At 43.5% G+C, this 22300-nt stretch overlaps 2 protein-coding genes across 2 annotated transcripts in view; both read right to left on the minus strand.

Moving 5' to 3' along the window:
- RNF43 (ring finger protein 43) overlaps nucleotides 1-7212 on the minus strand; it is a 91737-nt gene extending 84525 nt beyond the window's left edge. Inside the window, exon 1 of the mRNA XM_067537722.1 lies at nucleotides 5551-7212. Within this exon, the coding sequence (XP_067393823.1) occupies nucleotides 5551-5787 (237 nt within the window). The 5' untranslated portion in view covers nucleotides 5788-7212. The remainder of the gene's footprint in view (nucleotides 1-5550) is intronic.
- Nucleotides 7213-10113: 2901 nt separating this feature from the next.
- The window catches only part of HSF5 (heat shock transcription factor 5), a 64061-nt gene continuing 51874 nt past the window's right edge, over nucleotides 10114-22300 (minus strand). The window contains exon 6 of the mRNA XM_067537659.1: nucleotides 10114-11167. Coding sequence (XP_067393760.1) covers nucleotides 11100-11167 — 68 coding nt within the window. The 3' untranslated portion in view covers nucleotides 10114-11099. The remainder of the gene's footprint in view (nucleotides 11168-22300) is intronic.

Here is a 22300-nt window from a genome sequence, read left to right on the forward strand (position 1 = left end):
TGTAGGTCTTTGTCCAAGAGAGATAATGGCTGAGGAGATGAAAGCCTAGAGTGGGTTCCCCGAGGGACCACCAAGAGAGAAACACAGGTGCAGTTGTCCTGAACTGTGACAATCTTCTCTAAACTATTCATTATTTTACATACTTTTATTTGTCTCCTTTCTAAAGATAATCCAATCTTTCCAATCTCTTCATATGACAGTTTTTAAAAGCCTCTAGTTTCCTTTTCCTGAACCTCCTATAATTCTGCAATATCTTTTCTGAGATGGAGTGACCAGTGCTGCATATAATATATTAGGTGAGACCACATCATTATTTATATAATGGCATTATTCTCTCTTTTGTATTTTCCATTCCATTCCTTCTTTGTTTTTTTGACCATAACTGTGCATTGAGTAGAGATCTTCACTGAGTTGGTCACAGTGATACTCAGGTCCCTTTCCTGAGCTGATAGTTAATTTAGAACCCTGTAAGGTGTAGTAATAGTTCAATTTTTGCCCTGCAATATGAATTACTTTGAATTTATCAAAATAAAATTTTAGGGCTTGTTCTCCCATCGGCATAGATAATCCACCTCCCCAGAGGTGGTAGCTAGATCAACCTAGCACTCTCTACACTGGGACTTATGTCAGTTTAAAAATGCCGCTCAGGGGTAGGGATTTTTCAGACCCCTGACTGATGTAGTGAAATTCACTTAATGTTCTAACATAAACCAGGCCTAATTTACTATTGTTTTGTCTATTTACCTACCTTGGTTAAAGCTAGGTCTACACTCTGGCATAGCTATGTTGATCAGGGGTGTGAAAAGCCACATCCACTATGCCAACAAAACCCTCAGTATAGATACAGCTATTTTGATGAAAGAGTGCCTCTGTTGATATCATTCAGGTAGTGGTGTCCCTAAACTGACAGAAAAACGTCTTCTGTTGATGTAGGCTCACATTCTTCACTAGGGGGCTATGCTGGCATAGGCTCCATAATATAGATTTAGCCTAGATCTTTCTAAAATGCCTCACAGTCCTTTCTAGTTTTGACTAACCTAAATAACTTTGTGTCATCTGCAAGTTCCACTCCCTTACAGTTCACAGCCCTTTTCAGATTAATTAATTATATATTAGACACCAGACATAGTACAGAACCTTGAAGCACCCACTGTAAACCTTTAACCCATGATGAAAATCAACTATTTAATTCTACTCTTTGCTTTTTTCCCCTTATCATTTTTTGATCTACTCTATGACTACTTAGTTTCTTTAGTAGCCTCTTGGGAAGAACTTCTGACAAAGGCCTTCAGAAGTCAAAATAAATTATGTCAACCAGTTCACCTTTGTCCATTATTTTATCAACACATTCAACGAACGCTAGTAGATTAACTCTACTTAATCTTAATTAACTTAATGAACTCTAATAGATTTTCCTTTGCAGAAATCAGAACGAATAGAATCTATCATACCATGACCTTCCAGATTATTATTCTATTTTTTTTTTGTGTGATCATTTCAACCAGTTTACCTGGTACAGATATAACTATTACTGGTCTATAAGTCCCCCAGTCACCTCTAAAATCTTTTTAAAATATAGGTAAAACATTTCTTATCCTGCAATAGTCTTGTATAATAGCTGTTTTTAATAAGTGTTTTTGTGAACATCTACATAGCAAAAAATAAAAATAAAAAAAAATCCACAGCAGCAAGTCTTAGGGCTTGGGTCAACTGTCTCAGGCTTGTGGGTCTTGTGGTGTGTGGCCTAAATTAGCAGTGCAGATGTTCACGATTCAGAGCCCGGGCTCCAGCCTGTGCCCAAACATCTACACTGCTACTTTTAGCCTTGCAGCATGAACTCTGCGAGCCTGAGTCAATTGACCAGGGCTCTGAGACTCACTGTTGCGGGTCTTTTTATGCTGTGTAGACTTACCATCAATTGGCAAGGTTCAAGAAGTTACTTGAGCCAACAGATTTTTCAAAATTTGTAAATGTAACCCTAGTTATGCCAATATGCAGGAGCATAAATTACAGTAAGCAGTGTGTAAGAGGGAAATTCATAGGGCTGACATGAATTTCAAAGACCAAATTGCTCAAAGCATTAAATAAAAAACACAACAAAGATTATTTAACTATATCAGAAACAGGAAAACTGCAAAAGAATTTTGGTCTGCTGGATCATCAGAGATTGAAGGGAGCAATTAATGAAGATAATGAAAATGCTCAGATACTAAATGATTTCTTTGCAACAGTCTTCACTAGAGAGGATTTGGAGGAGATGCCTGTTCTTTTTTTGGTATTAAAAAGAGGTACTGCCAGAGATTGAGGAGTCAGAAGAGAGGTGCTGGAACAAAATGATAATTGAAGAAAGCCCAGATGATACATCCAAAAGTTATGGTATAAGCAGAAATTTTGATGGAATGGGGAGAGGGGACAGGACTGAGTTTGTTCTGGTCTTGGGAAGGTTTTATTTGTGAAGTCAATTTCTAAAGTCTGTTTGATACGTTAGGGTTAATGTTGATTTTTTAAACATTTTTGTAATGCACCTAGAGAATCTGATACATACATTGAAAATAAAAAAAATATTATTATAGTGATATTTACATATTTAGTGAGACTAAATTATGTTATATAATAAACTGTTGCTGTAACAGTAATTATTTTGGACAATATAAGTGTACCATGGATAGAGAATTTTCTTTTAACATGTGAGGCCTAATTCTGCGGCCCTTGGCCCCTTATAAATGAGTAATCCTACAGAAGTGAAAGGCAATACCCATGGAAGAAAGGGGTGTAGGATATACTCATAAGTGAATAACATTTAACAACATTAATACTGAAGTGGATTCCTGTATAATTGTATTAACAGTTCATATTTTCCAGTGTTTTAGTTTTCAATATGTAGCTCTCTAGTTAACATCATTTCTGCAAGAAAAGGCTGTTATATAGCCCTTAGCTTTATTAATAGAACTAAAAATTTTCCAAAAGGACTGGACAGGCATTTTTCTCTTCAGTGGCAACATTGATAATTCATAAACAGTTGTGTTTAGGATGACTGACTGGTTGTACATTACTGATTTTGAAATGTATCCATGATGTCACAACTTTAGATCTAAAATTGGAGTTTAAAAAAAAAGCTTTCCTCATTAGCTGATGGAAATATAATGTGTTTAGTGTCTGAATCAAATATGTGGACTTGAACCTTCAAATACTTGCACACATACTTAACTTTATTCACATGAGTACACTGATGCCAAAGTTAAGCATATGCCTAAGTCTTTGCAGGATCAGGATGTTATTAATACAAATATAATAAGATATTCCAATACACCACAATTATTTCACTGTTTAAATGTGAACACATATATATAGGCCATCCTATTAGTTTCTTACATTTCATATATTTGTGTAACTTAAACAACTTAAACCCTTTTTATTGTGTACTTTGAGTAAATAAAGTGTATTTTCTCTTACTCTTACAACAAGCTACAACTGTGTATCTAGATTTCAATTCTTGCAATGGACCATGTGGGCACAGGCGGCCTGACCACATGGATCCTATAGAAGGATCTAGCCTAATTTTTTTTAAAATGGCACAGTACTGTGTTACCTGAGTATCTGTATGTGATAATATAATTAGTAATCATATTATACATACACACAAGGGGTCAGAGCTAAAATCGACTAATCTTTTCTAGCCATTGTGCCTGACAGTGTATAAATATCCGGTAAATGAAGATACAGTCTCTGACCACACAAGTTTAACCTTACGTTCTAATCCTGAAACCAGTTCTGCATGCATGGACCTTTGCAAACAGGTGGAACACCATTGACTTCAGTGGGACTCTGAGGGTGGGAAATGTCCACCTGTGCAAATCAAATTGCAGAATCGGAGCCTAAAATCAGATACTGAACTGTCTTGTGTGTATGTTTACACACACTAGACACAATAGATAAGATTAGTGAGTGCTTCTCCAACCTTTCCATTTCATGGACATTTTTATTCTCTCATAGATTTAACACTCCAATCCTCCAATGTTTAATTCTCAAAATTGTTCATTCTATGGAGTCTCACAATAGGTTCAGCTTATTTTTTGTAGTAAAAGGATAACAATTTGAAACACCATACTAGGTTAAAATGTTCAAACTTCCATGCAACATGGGATGTCCTCTTTTTTAAAAAACTGTCGGTATTCTATATTTTGTGAGTGAACATCTGAAGACCTGTATGGTCAAATGCAGCACTTACATACTGCACTATTGTAGATTTTGGTATGGCATGAATATTGACTTCATGGGTGTTGCTTGAGGACAGAACTGGCCCTCAAGTATATTTGTCAAGGATACTATATTAAACCACATTATCATTTTGAAAAGTAACACTTTGCTATGCTATAACACTTTCATTCCGAGTTAAAATTGCTTTATTAACCTGAATTAAGCTTCCAAATGCCTCAATGCCTCCATTTTGTATTACTGTCCATTTCTGATTTGTTAGCAGAGGAACCACATATTGCAAGGCTGGCTCAAAAATCTTTCTGTTCTCCCATTGTTATACACAATTTACTGCTTTAGTTACTGAAGAGTCAGTGTCATATCTGGAAAGTCACCACAGCTAACAGCTTGGCAGAATTTAATATAAGAATGGAAATTAATAAGAACTATCTGTCTTCATCAATTTTGTAATATCTGGCTCTTGAACAGGGAGCTCAGTTATGTGAGGGACACACAAGGCAAGTAACTGACAGACAAGATGGCACATGAAGGCAACCCAGCAGTGCACTGTACTCTGCTACAAAGAACTGAACTGGACAGATACATTATGTGAACAAATTGACCTGCTCACTGAGCAACATAACTGTGCCTCTGCCACAGCCTCTGTTACTATCATCTGTTCAGAGACTCCTCTCTCTCTTTGGATCAAGATGTTACAGACAGATATTGATTACACTTATAACGGGTAAGGTACTGATGCTGTGGGAACCTGTGAAATGAGGATAAATTGCTTCCTTAGCTGAGCCAACAGTCAGGCAAACAGCTAGCTGGGTCATATCGTGGATCAAGAATTATGTATCCCTCAGCTCCAATAGAAATCTAGAAGTAAGGAGAGAGGTAGGGGAATCTCTCAGGATTTCAGGAGAAAGGCCATGCTCTTTGAGTAGTATTTGCCCAACATGGAAAGTGGCTCACTAGCCTTTGCATTGTCTCACCAACTATTATAAAAAGTAGTAATCCCCATAGGAGCAACTGAACATGTCCATAAACTCAGCATTAGTACACTAGCATAAGAGCAGTTGATCACAGAATGGAAAAAAAAAAAAAAAGGCTCCAAAAGAAATTATCTTAAGAGATGCAGTGTGCAGGGTTAAAGAGAAGTAGAGTACTATACTACAAAGCAAACAGGTAGGCAGTTCAAGGAAAAAAACACACTGTTCCTCTGGTTATAAATGTACACTTGGGAAATAAAAACGACTCCACTGCACTAGGAGGTAAAGCAGCAAGGAGGGGGAAGAGGAGGGGACACTAGGCGCATATGGCCAATGGAACTGGATAGAATAAAGCTTCTCTTACCTGCAGCAGTTTTCCTTCCGCAGGAGTAACCTCAGCAACATTAGCAAACACTCCTTCCAATGTGATTGGCTCCATTTTTAAGGGGATCACCCTAATGATAGCCTTCTGTGCTGCTGATCTCTCCGACTCCACTGCTGCTGCCAGTGCCAGCCCCGTATGGCCAAGTCCCACCTGCAGTATAGCCATTAGCAGCCAAGGCCAGAGGACAGCCAGCTGCAGCTGGGGGCCAGCACTCATGCTACCAGCTGCAGCAGTGCACTTCGGCCACACATATCGCTCAGGAATGTGTCCTGAACCCACCAGAAGGTTCCAACAGCAGACAGAGCTGGTTAGGTTTAGAGCCCTTGTGTGTTTCCAGTCAGTGGTCAGATGGGAAGGAGAGGAAAGGGGCTCAGTAACCTAAAGCCTCTTCCTCCCGGCACTCATTGGGTTCCTCTGCTGTTTCTCACCATAATTGTTTCTTTTCCTTGGTGCCACGTGCTCAAAAGCCTGTCAGGCCTTAACAAAATTTTTAAAAAACAACAACCACCTAAATCAGGTGTTCCGCCTCCTTCTTCCAATGGATAAATCCAGAGAGATCAACAAAAACTGAATGAACGGGCACCAAAAAAACCCCAGCCAGGACACACAACAATACTATGCAGCACTTGTCCTGCCTGGGCTAATCACAGGATAAGTCTCTGCCATGGAAGAAGTGTCTCTACAGTTCCTGCCCTTTCAGGATTACATTTCAGGATAATCAGCAGGTCAAATCCACCGATCTTTGATGCACTTGGCCTTCTCTCCAGCTAATTATCTTCTCCACGTATTTCATTCCCAAAAGCACAAGTTCTATGTCCTCCATCAATTCCACATATTAAAGAATAATGTTGGAGGAGAGGGGATATTCCCCTTCGATAATTACAGCAGTATTTTTAAAGTTTAGTATAAATAAAAGAAAAAGAAAAAATGTTTGCTATTGGGTTGTCTTCTTCCAAGTCTATTTGATCTCTGACATCCCTATTCTGTCAGAAACGCCTCGCTCACTCAGGCTCGGGAATCAAGATTTATTCTCCTGGTTTAGCATAAGGATAGGAAATGGCTAGTAATCTGTGTCTGAAATCTGTTTTAAAGCACATATCTTCTGATCTGCAGTTCCCAAAATTCATTAGATGAACAACCTATTTTCAAATTCCCAAGAGGTAAAAAGGCCACCAAAACACCTTAAAAGTTTAGGCACAGACTCTGAGCAAAAAGTTACAAACATGTCCTTGTTTGTTTTATGCTATTCCTGTGCATGCTCAAGAACTGATATAATTGCTTTCAAGCACATGTTAATACAATCCTAAATAAAAGCATCACAAAATAAAAAAAAAAAATCCATATGGACTACCCAAAGGTCACACAAAAAGTACTGAAGAGTCTTCATATTGTAGTCAGGGTAGGGAAATTCAGCAACTAAAATGACTCTGTTACACTGATCATTCTCCTGAGAAGGAAAATATGGATTTTTAAGAGAGATCTGCAAACCTGTTGAGTAGTCTGCCTGCAGGAATCCACAGGGGCTGAAACAGATGGAAATGTTTCTATAAACCCTGGACAAAACCAACTTTTTAACAGCTTAACAAAAACTGTCTCTTATTTTACCAACCTGTTACTTAGAAAAATAGCGCTCTCTCTCTCTCTCTCTCTCACACACACACACACACACACACACACACACACACGCACAAAAGGCAGGTAGATGCAAGTGGAATTCCACAGTCAGAAAGACAATCCAACAAGATCAAATGGAGAAATTTACTCCAAGCTGAAAGCTCCTGGGCAAGGCATGGCTGAAAGTTAAGTGTCCAAATGCAATCGAAAGAGCTTAGAACAAATCCAAAAGTATTTCTGAAAACGCCGTTCAAATAGAAGAGTCTCTCCTCCCCTTACAGCACATACAATGATCAGCTAAGTATGGGGAGCGAGAAAGAAAACAAAGTTTGAAACATCAGCAGCAATCCAACAGCAAACCTAGGCAGGCTGCTATCATCATAAAGTAGGCAACAAATCCCAGAAGCAAGGAGTCTGAATCCTGAGGTGGACTTGAAAAGTTATGTAGAAGTCATGAAAGAGCTTTCCTTCCAGAAAAGCATTTCTGGATCAACTCCCTGGAGGAGGAAGCCTGCAGTTTGCAGTTTGTGTTCCCCAGCTCTCTGCCTCCCTCCCCTGGGACTGCAAGCTTTCTCTCTACCTGCTGACACAAAGTGAGGGTGGAGCAGCCAGAGGCAACAACCCCACCCCCTTGATGTCTGGTTCTCAGAGCTCCTGGACTCCCTCTCCTGATCCACAGCTAAACTGCATTCAGTACAGCCCTTACTAACTTCATCTGATTAAGCTATCACATGTAAATCAGGGTCACTGACTGATCCTTCAAACTGACATCAAAGCAAAGTCTACGCCTAACACGGCAAAGATAAAAATAAAATATAAAATAAATTAAAATGCAAAGTCAGATCAATAAAGAAACGAAGTAGGAAATTTATCAGTGTGATGGCAGGCTCTTTCCCAGCCTTCCCATGACACTCTGAATAGCATCAAGTCAGTATCTAAAGCAACTCCCCTCTGTAGAATGTACTGATTTATTGCAGCCTTATGTCTTCGGCCCTGGGAAGGACTCTGTCCATTTCACGCACAGCCTTTCTTCAGCTCTTGCTAATTTAGATTCAGTAGCCCTTTTCTAGTTGCTACTGCAAGAAGGTTTCAGGTCAGGCTGATGTCAGAGGTCTGGAATTCAACTGTTATTCTCCTCTGACATCACTGGGAGGTGAATAATACTATAGGTCAGACCTATAACCTCAAAGTAAGGTTGCAAGTGGAAGTTTGTAACTTAGCATGTGATAGATCTGTGCTGAGGAGGATTCTCAGAAAGACATACAAAAAAACCCAGTATATACCATATAGAAAATATGTTATCCATCCAGCCCTCTCATTAAGCTGGTTAAGAGAGTACCTCTATCAAACATGGTGCTTATGAGAAAGGAATTGCACTCAAAAACATGACAGATTAATGAGGTTTTGGGTACACACTGAGCCAAATTCTTCCCTGGTGAACTCCACAGAAGTCAGTGGAGTTACACAAGGGGGAAATTTGGTAGACTACACTTTTAAGAAGCCTGTCAGTATGACAATGATTTTTTAAGTTATAAAGGTGCTATCAGGAATTATTAATTTGTTAAAATATTTATTTTAAATATCTGCATTTTAAAGTATAACACACATTAAGAATATAAATGCAACATCTATTTCACTTTAACAACTTTGGTTGCAGAAATCTGCAGCCATGCTCTGTATGTGCTGCTGTTATTTTACACCTCAGTGTAACCAAACTCCACACTATTCCCATTAACAAGAAAATAGTAAAACAATGTGCCTGGTTGGAGCAGTCACACTTTATTATTTGCTGACTGAAATACATCCATGCTAAAGGTGCCGAAATACTGAGATGTCCAGACTGCTGGGTTACCCAAGACTTATTAGTTTTGTGCAATACTATATTGATTTCTTTAAGCAGTGAGTGTCCTTTTTCCTCTGCCCTCTCACAATGTGTCTCAGAGTTAATTAAGGATAAGGAGAGCTACAGCTGATAATACTGTGCATGTAAAGTATGGCAGGAGATCCAGCTCCATGGCTTTTTTTTAAATTCAGAAAGATAATAAATACTAGAATTTCGTAATTAATCATTAAAACAATAGGCTCCTTGACTCATGTCTCCAAAAGAACATCACATCTTTTGGTGTAGACAGGACTGAGAAAGTTAAGACAGGAAGCTTCATTACTTAATATGTAACAGCTCCAGTCTGGCAATGCAGAATTCCAATGATCCCTATGACTTCATATTCACTTCCCAGTCACGGCAGCTGGACTAGACATGACTCTCCTCAAAGCCTGTAAATCATTCCCTTAATGACAGAAATGGCTAGAGGGCAGTGAGGCTCTCCCCTATTTCCACAGCATCCCCTGCAGTAGTCCCAAGCCCTGCCAGCCTGGGGAGCAACAAACCAAACTCAGATTTTGGTGTTCCTGCTGTATTGCTGAACTCCTTTTCCTTTTAACTATTTGAATGCACTTTATTTTTTGCTACTGGTTTCCACATATTCTAGTTTGACAAGCAAGGCCTGAGAAGATGCAACTCCCTAAAACATTCAAGACCTCTGAAAACTTACTGTATACATATGACAAAAGATGTAAAGAAAGGTCAGCTCTGAGGAAGGTCAGTATAGCAGTGCTCCTGCTAGTGTACCAAGACCCAAGAGCATCCCACAGCTTCCAACTTTTTTGTTTGGAGCCTTGGTAGGGGTTTAAAAGGTCTGATCTTGGTTCATCCTATCATCCAGAGTTTGTCTGTGAGGTACTGAATGTAGCTGTAAGCTACAGAAAGATTTAGAGGGCATAACTCAGGACCTGACAAATAAAAGGCACATTCGCTCTGCTTCTTTCTTGTGCATTTTCACAATTATATAGGACTGAGTCTCACTGACTATAAAGATGCATGAACAGGCAGGGAACAATTAGAGTTACATTTTTTTCAGTGCTGCCTCATTCACATATATTATCTTAACATGACAAATATTGCACGTGCATCCTTTATCCTTCTGTCAATATTTCAACATTAATAAATATTAATACAAATACATAGCTGTTAAAAACCTTAAGTCTACTTTCAATATAAATACAATTATATTAAACAAATTAAAAGTGTCTTGTGAAGACCTACTTAAAATAAGCAATATAGTAAACAAACAGATGACTTACCATTATAGATATCACTAGAATCAAATGAAATTATTCAAACAGAAGAGTGCTCCAATTATGTAAAAGATCCAGCGGCTGGTGTCTATGGTGGATGCTCATCAGTGGAACACTTTTGCTGCTGAAACAGAGCACTGTGCTTGGAAGGAAGAGCATTTCCTGGTTAGTCACTTAGAAAATTAGCTCATCTTTCCCAGAGATGCTCTCCTGGAATCCCTGACCCACTCAGACCTGGAATCTTGTGACCTCCCAATGCTTTTGTTTCTCACACAATTCCCTTTAAAGGGCCAGCGTAACTCCAAGGAGATGCACGGTTAGCACCAAACTGGAGCTGTGCTGAGTACACACTTCCCAACAAAGTGATACAGAGAGATTCCAAATACAACACAAGAAACAACTTACTCCCAGTAAGAAAGTCTTGCAGAGGCTTTTAGAGTTCTTGTTTACAGAGAGTCCAAGCTTTCCATTTCTAAGGAATTTTAGGCAGATAAACAATTACTGCATATTGAACACTCTGGCCGCTAGATGTTTCACAACATGTCAAAGTAGTAAATGTAACAAAAGAAATGCAGTAAACAATGGAGTGACTAATTCTCCATTAAACTCACAACAAAAGCAAAAGGAAAGAGCTTTTTTTTTTTTTTTTTTTTTTTTTTTTTAAACAGAGTTGAAAAGTTCCAAAGTGCATATTGTGTGCAAAGCGCTGCCTCTCAGGTCTGATATGAAGAACCCAGTTGGCAGTTACTGCACATTTTCACATGCTTGTCACCCATTTCTCACTCTCTCAATTCTTCTTTTGGAAAGTGCTCCTGTTTGCAAGCTACATCCACCAGTAGATGGAGATCTAGAAGGGAAAAAAGGAGCAGTTATATAGTATACATGAATGTGTCTCACTTAACTACAGCTAGGTCCCTTCCAACTCTAATATTCTATGATTCTAAGTCTCTCCTCATCTACTTTCTGGCAGCTAGTGTAAAATGTAGCCACAGCCAGCCTAAATCTCAAGAGTTAACTGGCCATTGCCAAGGAATGCCAAGTGCTCAGACTCTGAGCATCTTCACCTTTCTAAACAATTTCTATCTGACATATACCTATCTAGATTGAGGTGAAACATTTCACAGCTGATTGTTAGTTTATTTGTGCTGTTACTTACCAAAATATTAGCCCTTATACACCTACTGTTTCCAAATGAAATGTTCACAACCATCCTGTATGCAGAGGATAGTTGGAGAAAGCACAAGCAGTGGTCAGAATCAGAAACTTACTGTCCCCAAATGAAGCTAACTTGGGAAAAACATGGACCAATGTTAAACAGAGTGAAGATATTCTGAATATATCCACAGGCAGGATTAAAGCATAGGCCCTGTAAATGCCTAGGACCCCTGCTCTTGGAGTCATGTGATTACATCAGAAATTCAGCTTTCATTTTTTAAAGGATTTCCTAGCCCTCAAAGTAGGATATAAAAACTTGAAAATATCATTCAAATGTAATTGATGCAGTGAAGTCAGCAGACAAGACAGTTACTTACCTGTACTGTAACTGTTGTTCTTTGAGATGAGGATGCAGAAGTGTATTCCACTCAGGTGTGCGTGCAAAAGGGCAATGAAGCCAAAGAACTCTGCCTAGCAGCACCTGTAGGTGTGGTACACCCACTTTCTGCCCTGACCTCCTTCCGGTTATTTAAGGGCGGCACCACCCTAATCCCCCCCTGGGTTCCTTCACACTAAACATCAAGAATTTAGACTACAATGCTGAGGGACAGAGGGTGGATCGTGGAATACACATTGTCACAGATGCAAAGGATCAGTGCTACGCCCTCAACTTTGGAACAGTCTTTGGCAGGAACCCCATTGGTGTTCCAAACTCTCAAGGGGTCCCATGCTTCCTTCACCATGCAGCCCCACTGTCACCTGAGACTGAATCTCTGAGCTTCAGCACTCCTGCTTCACACTGTGAGCTCTGCTCAGCAAGTCCAACTGAGATAGACTCCTGGCAGAGACTCATACAGTCTTCAGGAATTAATGCACCTCACCAAGCACTGACAGTGACATTCAAGCAGCATTTCCAAAACAGTAGGGTTAATTAGTCAATTGGAATACAGCACAGGAAGCCCTTAGGTTAGCATAGAGGAATGAATGTTAAAGCATAGTCCATTTTGGTTATCCCAGAGTCCCAGCCAAGCTGTAGTTAAACCCCATTTTCAGGCTCTGTCTGTCTCTCTCAGGGCAAGTCTATATTAGAAGTGCTACATTGGCGCATCTGGTGAAGTTGCCCTATGCCAATGGGAGAGCACTTTCCTGTTGGCATAATTACTCCACCTCTGCGAGAAGTGGAAGTTATGTCGGTGGGAGAGCATCTCCCACTAACATAGCACCAGTGTGGATAGCGCTTAGGTCGTTGTAACTTGCATCGCTCAGGGGGTGTCTTGATGTAAGTTAGATCAACTTAAGCAGTAGTGTAGACCTGCCCTTAGTCAGTTCCCAGGTGAGAGAGCCCCTCAGTTTCCTCTAGAAGCCAATACTTTATCCCCCACTTCACAACCTCCAGTCCTTTGCTCAGCAGGAAAGGCAGGAAAATCCATCTTTCTCTGGGTCAATAGCCTGGTGATGGGTTTTCCATTGTGTTCTCAGATTTTCCACTGATATGGGGTCAGTCTCAGTCAGTCCTTTTTAATGCCTCATTCAGGCTCAGAAAGCTGGGTGACACACACACACAGACTTATATCATTTAACCTGCGCTGAGAGCAAACTTGGTCCTTTTTTCCCCACTGGGCAGCCATGCAAAATATAGGGGAAACGGAGGCATACACAGCATTCATACGAATATTACAGAAAATTCCCAGTCTGCCACATGTCTGTTCTCACATCTTGAAGAACAGTAGTTACAATACAGGTAAGTAACCACTTTTTCTTCTTCTAGTGGTTGCAGACATTCATGGTTCCACTCAGCTGGTTCACAAGCAGTATCAGAAGGAGGTGGGGCTCAGAGTCTACTTAAGGAGTACCTGCAACACTGTCTTCCCAAAATTTGCGTCTGATTTAGATGCAGGCATAATAGCATAATGCTTGGTAAAGGTATGTTTGGAAGATCAAGTAGCAGCCCTGCATATGTCCAATATTAAAACATCAGTGAGAAATGTGACTGATGTTGTTTGGGACCTCTCCAAATGAACTCTTTACCTGTGCAAAGGTGAAGTCCAAGGCATCGCATAAGCTGTTGTAATACAGGATGTTAGCCACCTGGAAATCATCTGCACAGAGACCCTTGACCATTCATACAATTCACAAAGGAAAAAAAAAGATGAATGGAATGGCTTAGTTCTTTCTAAGTAACATGCCAAGCATTTTCCATATGAGGAAAGATTTTCCGTATTAGAAGAGATTAATAAAACTGGGACTTTTCAGCTTGGAAAAGAGACGACTTAGGGGGGATATAATAGAGGTCTATACAATCATGATTGGTGTGGAGAAAGTAAAAAAAGTGTTATTTACTCTTTCTCATAACACAAAAACTTGAGGTCACCAAATGAAATTAAGAGGCAGCAGGTTTAAAATGAAGAAAAGGAAGTATTTCTTCACACAACGCACAGTCAACCTGTGGAACTCCTTGCCACAGGATGTTGTGAAGGCCATGGCTATAATGGGGTTAAAAAATGAACTAGATAAGTTCAAGGAGGATAGCTTCATCAATGGCTATTAGCAAGGACAGGCAGGAATTGCTGTTTGCCAGAGACTGGGAATGGCCAACGGAATGGATCACTTGATGATTACCTGTTCTATTCATTCCCCCTGAAGCATATGACATTGGCCACTGTTGGAAGACAGGATACTGGGCTAGATGGACCATTGGTCTGACCCAGTATGGCCGATATTATGTTCTTATGTCTCACATCCAAGGAATGAAGATGCTGTTTGCCAGCACTTCAACGAGGTTTGAGAAAAAATACAGGTAAGTGAAGTGTCTGGTTAAGATGAAATTGTGATAGCACCTTACACAAAAACTCAGGATTGAAGTCTCAAAGAAACCTTGTTCTTGAAAACTGGGTGTATGGAGAGTCCACCATTAGGGCCTGCAGCTCACTAACTTTTCCCACAGAAGTTATGGCCACAAGAAAAGTTGTATTTTAGCATAGTAGATACAGAACAAATTGCCAAGGATTCCAATGGAGATACCATAATGGTGGCCAACACAGTATTAACGGCCCACTGAGAATCACTGAGAAGCAGACCAGATGACTGGAGATACAACAAGTGCTCCAGAATGTCCTAAACGCATAACTGCATTGTTGAATCCCCAAGACTAGGGACCAGATCAAAAAACTATTCCATTTTGCCACACAGAGTTTTAATAGTGAGCTTTTTACCATTCAGTAGAACTTGTCAATCTGCTTTGGAACAGGGCTTCTCTTCCTTTTCTAGCCATGCAGTATCCATGCTGTGAGGTGCAGACTGTTCTGTGCTGGATGTGAAATCTGACCACGGTACAAAATCAGGACAAGAAAAAAAAGTAATGCATGGAAGAACAGAAAGATTGAGGAGATTAGAAAACAAACACTGTCTTGGCCAAGCTGATGCAATGAGAATCCGTCTGGCAGAGAAATGAGAAGGATTGGGGGGAAGTATACACCTACACTGATTCCCAAATCAGATGAAACGTGTCTGTCATGGAATCTGGACTGAGACCTACTTGAGAGCAAAACTGATGGCACTTTTTATTGTCCATCATTGCAAACTAGTTGACAGCAGGAATATGCCATTCTCCGAATATGGGCCTCAGCATACTGCTCTTCAGAAACCAGTCATGATTCTGAGAGAAATGCCTGCTGAAGTGATTGGCCACATGATTCTGGGCACTTGGGTAAATGAGCGGTTGAGAGAATGAAGTTCTCTTCAATTCAGAACTGGCAGAACTTTATTACCTCCTGACAAAGCTGATGGGAGTGGTCTCTCCCGTTTGTTCACATAATACATTGCTGTGGTGCTGTGGTCCCTTAAGGAACCTGGCCATCATTTCATGTGAAAAGACTACCTTCCACTAAAGGGTGGAAAGCAGATATAGCCGCTACATGGACCTTAACTGTCGAGAAGGCCAATCCCTCCTGCTTTAGGTGGAGCAGATATTCTAAAATTGTTGGGATAGATGCCTCCGTCAAGGACACACCACAGGTTGATTGCCCAGCAGATGAAGCACTTCCATTTGGCCCTATAGGCCGATCTGGTCGACAGTTTCTTGCTTTCTAGGAGTACGTGCTGGACTTGGGCTGAGCAGGCCTGCTCCTCTTCACTCAGCCATGGAGCCATGCCATCGGATGTAGGGAGCTCAGCTCTGGGTAGAGGATGACCCGTGCTCTGTTCCTCTTCACCTTCAGGAGAACTTTGTGGATAGGAGGTATTGGCGAGAAGGTGTACAAGAGGTCCCCTGGCCAGGAAAAGAGAAAGGCATCTGTGATAGAGCTTGCAGTGAGACCTTGACGGGAGCAAAAGCGAAGGCACTTCTTGTTGTCCCTGGTGGCAAAGAGGTCCACTTGGGGAAAACCCCACCTTCAGAAGACGCGGGATGCTACCTCCAGATGGAAGGACCACTCGTGGCGAGAGCAGAAGGACTTGCTGAGTCGGTCTGCCAAAGAGTTGTTGACTCCCAGGAGATGTATCTCGATTGGGTGAATGTTGTGAGTGACACAAAAATCCAAGAATCATAGAATATTAGAGTTGGAAGGGACCTCAGGAGGTCATCTAGTCCAATCCCCTGCTCAAAGCAGGACTAACCTCAGCTATATCATCCCAGCCAGGGCTTTGTCAAGCCTCAGCTTAAAAACCTCTAAAGATGGAGATTCCACCACCTCTCTAGGTAACCCATTCCAGTGCTTCACCACTCTCCTAGTGAAAAACTTTTTCCTAATGTCCAATCTAGACCTCCCCCCCTGCAACTTGAGACCATTGCTCCTTGTTCTGTCATCTGCCACCACCGAGAACAGCCTAGCCCCATGCTCCCTGGAACCCCCTTTCAGGTAGTTAAAGGCTGCTATCAAATCCCCCCTCATTCTTCTCTTTTGCAGACTAAACAAGCCCAGTTCCCTCAGCCTCTCCTCATAAGTCCTGTGCTCCAGCCCCCTAATCATTTTTGTTGCTCTCCGCTGTACTCTCCCCAACTTGTCCACATCCTTTTTGTAGTGGGGGGCCCAAAACTGGACACAATATTCTAAATGCGGCCTCACCAATGCCGAATAGAGGGGAATAATCACTTCCCGTGACCTGCTGGCGATGCCCCTCCTAATGCAGTCCAATATGCTATTAGCCTTCTTGACAACCAGGGCACACTGCTGACTCATATCCAGCTTTTTATCCACTGTTACCCCCAGGTCCTTTTCTGCAGAGCTGCTGCCTAGATCGTCGGTCCCCAGTCTACAGCTGTGCATGGGATTCTTCCTTTCTAAGTGGAGGACTCTGCACTTTTCTTTGTTGAACCTCATTAGATTTCTTTTGGCCCAATCCTCCAGTTTGTTTAGGTCCTCCTGTATTCTATCCCTACCTTCCAGGGTATCTACCACTCCCCCCAGCTTAGTGTCATCCGCAAACTCGCTGAGGGTGCAATCTACCCCATCCTCCAGATCATTAATAAAGATGTTGAACAAAACCGGACCCAGGACCGACCCCTGGGGAACTCCGCTTGTGACCGGTTGCCAGCTAGACATGGAGCCATTGATCACTACTCGTTGAGCCCTATGATCTAGCCAGTTCTCTATCCATTTTATAGTCCATTCATCCAACCCATACTTCTTTAACTTGCTGATAAGAATACTATGAGAGACAGTATCAAAAGCTTTGCTAAAGTCAAGGTATATCACATCCACCGCCTTCCCTACATCCACAGAGCCAGTCACCTTATCATAGAAAGCAATCAGGTTGGTCAGGCATGACTTTCCCTTGGTGAATCCGTGTTGACTGTTCCTGATCACCTTCCTCTCTTCCAAGTGCCTTAAAATGGATTCTTTGAGGACCTGCTCCATGATTTTTCCAGGGATTGAAGTGAGGCTGACCAGTCTGTAGTTCCCTGGATCCTCTTTCCTCCCTTTTTTGAAGATGGGCACTATATTTGCTTTTTTCCAGTCCTCAGGGACCTCCCCCTGTTGCCACGAGCTTTCAAAGATAATAGCCAATGGCTCTGAAATCACCTCACCCAACTCCCTCAGCACCCTCGGGTGCATTGCATCCGGCTCCATGGACTTGTGTATGCCTAATCCTTCTAAATAGTCTTGGACCTGTTCCTTCAGCACTTCCCACTCTGTGCCACCCAGTACAGTAGTCTGGGAGCTGATCTTGTCTGTGAAGACAGAGGCAAAAAAGGCATTGAGTACCTCAGCTTTCTCCACATCCTCTTTCACTAGGTTGCCTCCCTCATTCTTTAAGGGGCCCACACTTTCCCTAATCTTCCTCTTGTTGGCAACATGCCTGTAGAAACCCTTCTTGTTCCCCTTCACGTCCCTTGCTAGCTGCAACTCCAATTGTGCTTTGGCCTTCCTGATTTCATTCCTGCATGTTCGAGCAGTGTTTTTATAATCCTCCCTAGTCATCTGACCAAGCTTCCACTTCTTGTAAGCTTCTTTTTTGCGTTTAAGTTCGCCAAGGACATCTTTGTTAAGCCAAGCTGGACGCCTACCATATTTGCTATTCTTTCTGCACATCGGGATGGTTTGCTCCTGTGCCCTCAATAAGGTCTCTTTAAAATACAGCCAGCTCTCTTGGGTTCCTTTCCCCCTCATATTAGCCTCCCAGGGAATCCTGCCCATCAGTTTCCTGAAGGAGTCAAAGTCTGCTTTTCTGAAGTCCATGGTCCGTATCCTGCTGTTCTCCTTTCTTCCTTTTGTCAGGATCCTGAACTCGACCATCTCATGGTCACTGCTGCCTAGGTTGCCACCTACTTCTACTTCCCCTACCAAATCTTCCCTGTTTGTGAGCAGCAGGTCAAGAGACGCACGGCCCCTAGTTGGTTGCTCCAGCACTTGCACCAGGAAATTGTCTGCGACACTCTCCAAAAACTTCCTGGATTGTTTGTGTTCTGCTGTATTGCTCTTCCAGCAGATGTCAGGGTGATTCAAGTCTCCCATGAGAATCAGGTCCTGTGAACTGGAAACTTTCCCTAGTTGAGTAAAGAAAGCCTCATCTACCTCATCCTCCTGGTCTGGTGGTCTGTAACAGACACCCACCACGACATCACGCTTATTGTTCTTGCTTCTAAGCTTAACCCAGAGACACTCAACTGACTTATCTCCAGTTTCATACTGGAGCTCAGAGCAGTCATCGTGCTCTCTTACATACAGGGCAACTCCTCCACCCTTTCGCCCCTGCCTGTCCTTCCTGAACAGTTTATACCCATCCATGACAGTGCTCCAATCGTGTGAGTTATTCCACCAAGTCTCAGTTATTCCAATCATGTCGTAGTTTCTTGACTGTGCCTCCTGCTTGTTTCCCAGGCTTCTTGCATTTGTGTACAGGCACTTGAGATAAATAGCCGACTGGCCTACTTTCACAGTATGAATCGGGAGGCCTCCCCTGCTGCACCCCCTCCTTCTGCTTCCTTGTGGTGTCCCTCTTCCCCACTTACCTTCGGGCTTAGGTCCCCGTCCCCCGTCAAAACTAGTTTAAAGCCCTCCTCACTAGGTTAGCCAGCCTGTCAGCGAAGATACTCTTCCCTCTCTTCGTTAGATGAATCCCGTCTCTTCCTAGTAATCCTTCTTCCTGGAACAACATTCCATGATTGAAGAACCCAAAGCCCTCTCTTCGATACCACCTGCGTAACCATGCATTTACTTCCACAATGCGACGGTCCCTACCTGGGCCTTTTCCCTGAACAGGGAGGATGGATGAAAACACCACTTGTGCTTCAAACTCTTTTATCTCTTTTTCTAGAGCCACATAGTCCGCAGTGATCCGCTCAAGATCATTCTTGGCAGTGTCATTGGTGCCCACATGGAGAATTAGGAAGGGGTAGCGGTCTGAGGACTTGATAAGTTTTGGCAGTCTCTCCGTCACATCCATAATCCTAGCTCCAGGCAAGCAGCACACTTCTCTAGTTTCCCGGTCCGGATGGCAGATGGATGACTCTGTCCCCCTTAGGAGGGAGTCCCCGACCACCATCACCCTTCTCTTCCTCTTGAGAATGCTCATGAGAAGGGTCCTTGAAGAGGGACATGGAGGGAGGGTAGGAGGGGGGAAGTGAGGCAAACTGGAGGGTATAGCCAAGCGCCACTGTACTGAGCACCCAACGGTCCGACGTAATGGTGGCTCAGCTGGGGAAGAAGCAGGCCAAACAAAAAGAAAACATAAGGGGAGTTGGAACCACGGGTAAAACTGGTAGGCCCGTTTTCTGCCCTGATTATGGCGGCTACAGCCTGGTTGTGGGCCAGCTGACAACGAGCAGCCCTGGTGTCTTTTACATCCTTTGCCCTTCCTCTTATAGTCCTTGCAGGAGTAATCCCAAGACAGTTGCTGATGTGGGGGCTTGAAATGCCTCCTGGAGGAAGACAGGATATATAGAGTCCGAGGGATTTTAGTGCTGCCCTCATATCCTTCATGCTGTGTAGTCTGGCGTCCATCTGTTCAGCCAAGAGGGCCATGCCATTGAAAGAGAGATCCTGTATCGACTGCTGGACCTCTGACGGGAGACCCAAGGACTGCAGCCACAACACTCGTCTCATTGACACCACAGAGGCCATTGACCTAGCTGCCGAGTCTGCCGCTCAGAAGCCGCCTGCAGGGATGCCCTGGCCACCGCTCTCCCCTTTTCTATGATGGCCTCAAACTCCTGTTTGGAGGAGGGAGTCAAAGAGTCTGCAAATTTGTCTAGCGACTGCCAGATATTGAAGAGATATCTTCCTAGCAGCGCCTGTTGATTTGCCACCTATAGCTGTAAACTAGTTGTGGAATAAATTTTTCGACCAAAGAGGTCCAGTCTTTTCACCTCTTTGTTCTTAGGGGTCAAGCTCACCTTCTCCTGCCTGTCCCTCTTGTTAGCAGTGGTGACCACCAGGGAATCCGGTGTGGGGTGGGTATAGAGATATACGAACTTCTTTACCGGAACATAGTGTTTTTTCTCTGCCCTTTTTGATATGGGGGGCAGAGAGGCCGGGGATTGCAACAATGCTTTAGTTAGCTTAACCACCCTTTCATGGACCAGTAGGGCCACTCTGCTGGGGGTTGCTGAGGCCAGTATCCCAAAGAGCTTGTCCCCTGGCTCTTTTCTACGTCTTCTCTACCTTAAAGCCCAGGTTAGAGACAACCCTTTTGAGCAAGTCCTGGTGAGCCCTGAAATTGTCCAACGGTACCGCTGATGAAGGGGCCGCAACTGCCTCATCCGGCGATGACAATGAGGAGGCCAGTAGCTGAGGTGGGTGAGGTGTCTCTGCTCTGGGAGGGGTAAATTCCCCTAGGGTCAAGGCGTGTGAGCCCTCACTGTCAGACTCCAAATCCAAATGCGGCGCCGAACCTTGAGAGATGGAGGACTGCAGCACCGAAGTTCCTCTCCCAGAACCGGGCTGTGGAATCCCTGAGTGAAACCCCCACCAGAAGGGCCACGGTCCGGGCCACTGACCTTGTGGCCACACTCCCGTTAGTGATTCCGTAGGGAAGCTGGGCATCGGTGCCGCAGTCTGCCTGACATGAATAACCTCCTCGCTGTCCGAGGATGTGCAGCTACCTGATGGCCATGGTGGCACCAAACCCGAATATTGCACAGTGCCATGTAGGGTGCACTGTTCCTGCACCAGAGAGTGGTGTGGGGAGCCCGAACGGTGGGTGTGCTGGGACCTGCCTTTGTCCTTTGGCTTCCTGTATGGACTAGACAAGTGGTGCTGGGGAGACATGCCGCAAGGTCAGCGATCTGCATCACTCCGGGGGTCCATGGTGGTGTTCGGTCTGTTGCCAGCCCTCAGGAGATCAACAGCAGGAGTCCAGTCTAATGCTGTCCTGACCTGGAGAGCATGGTCTCAACTCTGGGGACTGCCTGCGAACTGGTGAATGGTGCCTCAAAGAAGGGGATTGTGGGGCAGATCTCTCCCTCGATATGTTGCCTGTTGGTGCCGGTGCAGAATCTCGGCGTGGCCTACTATCTCTCGGCGTTGGTGGCAAGGGCAATGGCAGGAGGTCTTTCATAGCCTGAAAGCCTCCGGGATTGATGGCACCATCAGGCGGTGAGAGCCTCTATTGCTACCCGGAGTTTGCGGATGGCCCGGTGCAGTGGTCAATGCTTGCAGTGGCGAGGGACCACTATGAGGCGGGGAGGATGCGCAGCCTGACCCAGGTCTTCCCTGGTTCCCTTTCGCTTTTTCCACGGGGGAGCGTCCCCACTCCATGCAAGTTATTTTCTGCCTCTTCTTTGATACCGGAGATGGCCATTGGTGCCGAGATGAGGCAGAGGGTGTCGGCGGAGCGCTGCATTCCAAGGCCGTCATGCTCGGTGCCAAGTCAGATCTACTGGGCTCCAACACCAGTCTAAGTGCTGACTCCATGAGGATGACCTTAAGACAGATATCTTATTCTTTCTTAGTCCAAGAGCAAAAACATTCACAGATTTTGCACCTGACACTGACGTGTTTCTCCCAGACACTTTAAGCAACTTTGATGCAGGTCACTCCTCGGCACAGGCTTCTTACATGAAGTGCAGGGTTTAAACCCTGGGGAATGGAGCATGCCCCAACCCCGGGCTTGTAACAACTAACAACCGGAACCAATTAACCTAACGTATTAACTATTAACTAACAACTAAAACAATGATTAAAAAACACTAGGTTTAGCAAGGGAACTTGCAAAGGCAAGAGGCATTCCAGCACCATCACTGGCGGCAAGAAGGAACTGAGAGGGAGGGGGAGCTGACAGCACCTATATGTAGGCACATATGCGCACCACTGCAGGGGGCGCTAGAGTCGGCTCCCATGGGTACTACTGAGGGAAAAAAGTTGTCCAGCATCAGTGCATGTGGCAC

The sequence above is a fragment of the Emydura macquarii genome, unplaced genomic scaffold (assembly GCF_026122565.2).
Source record: "Emydura macquarii macquarii isolate MOO-44397 ecotype Brisbane River unplaced genomic scaffold, CSIRO-AGI_Emac_v2 contig_450, whole genome shotgun sequence".
In the NCBI taxonomy this organism is placed as follows: Eukaryota; Metazoa; Chordata; order Testudines; family Chelidae; genus Emydura; species Emydura macquarii.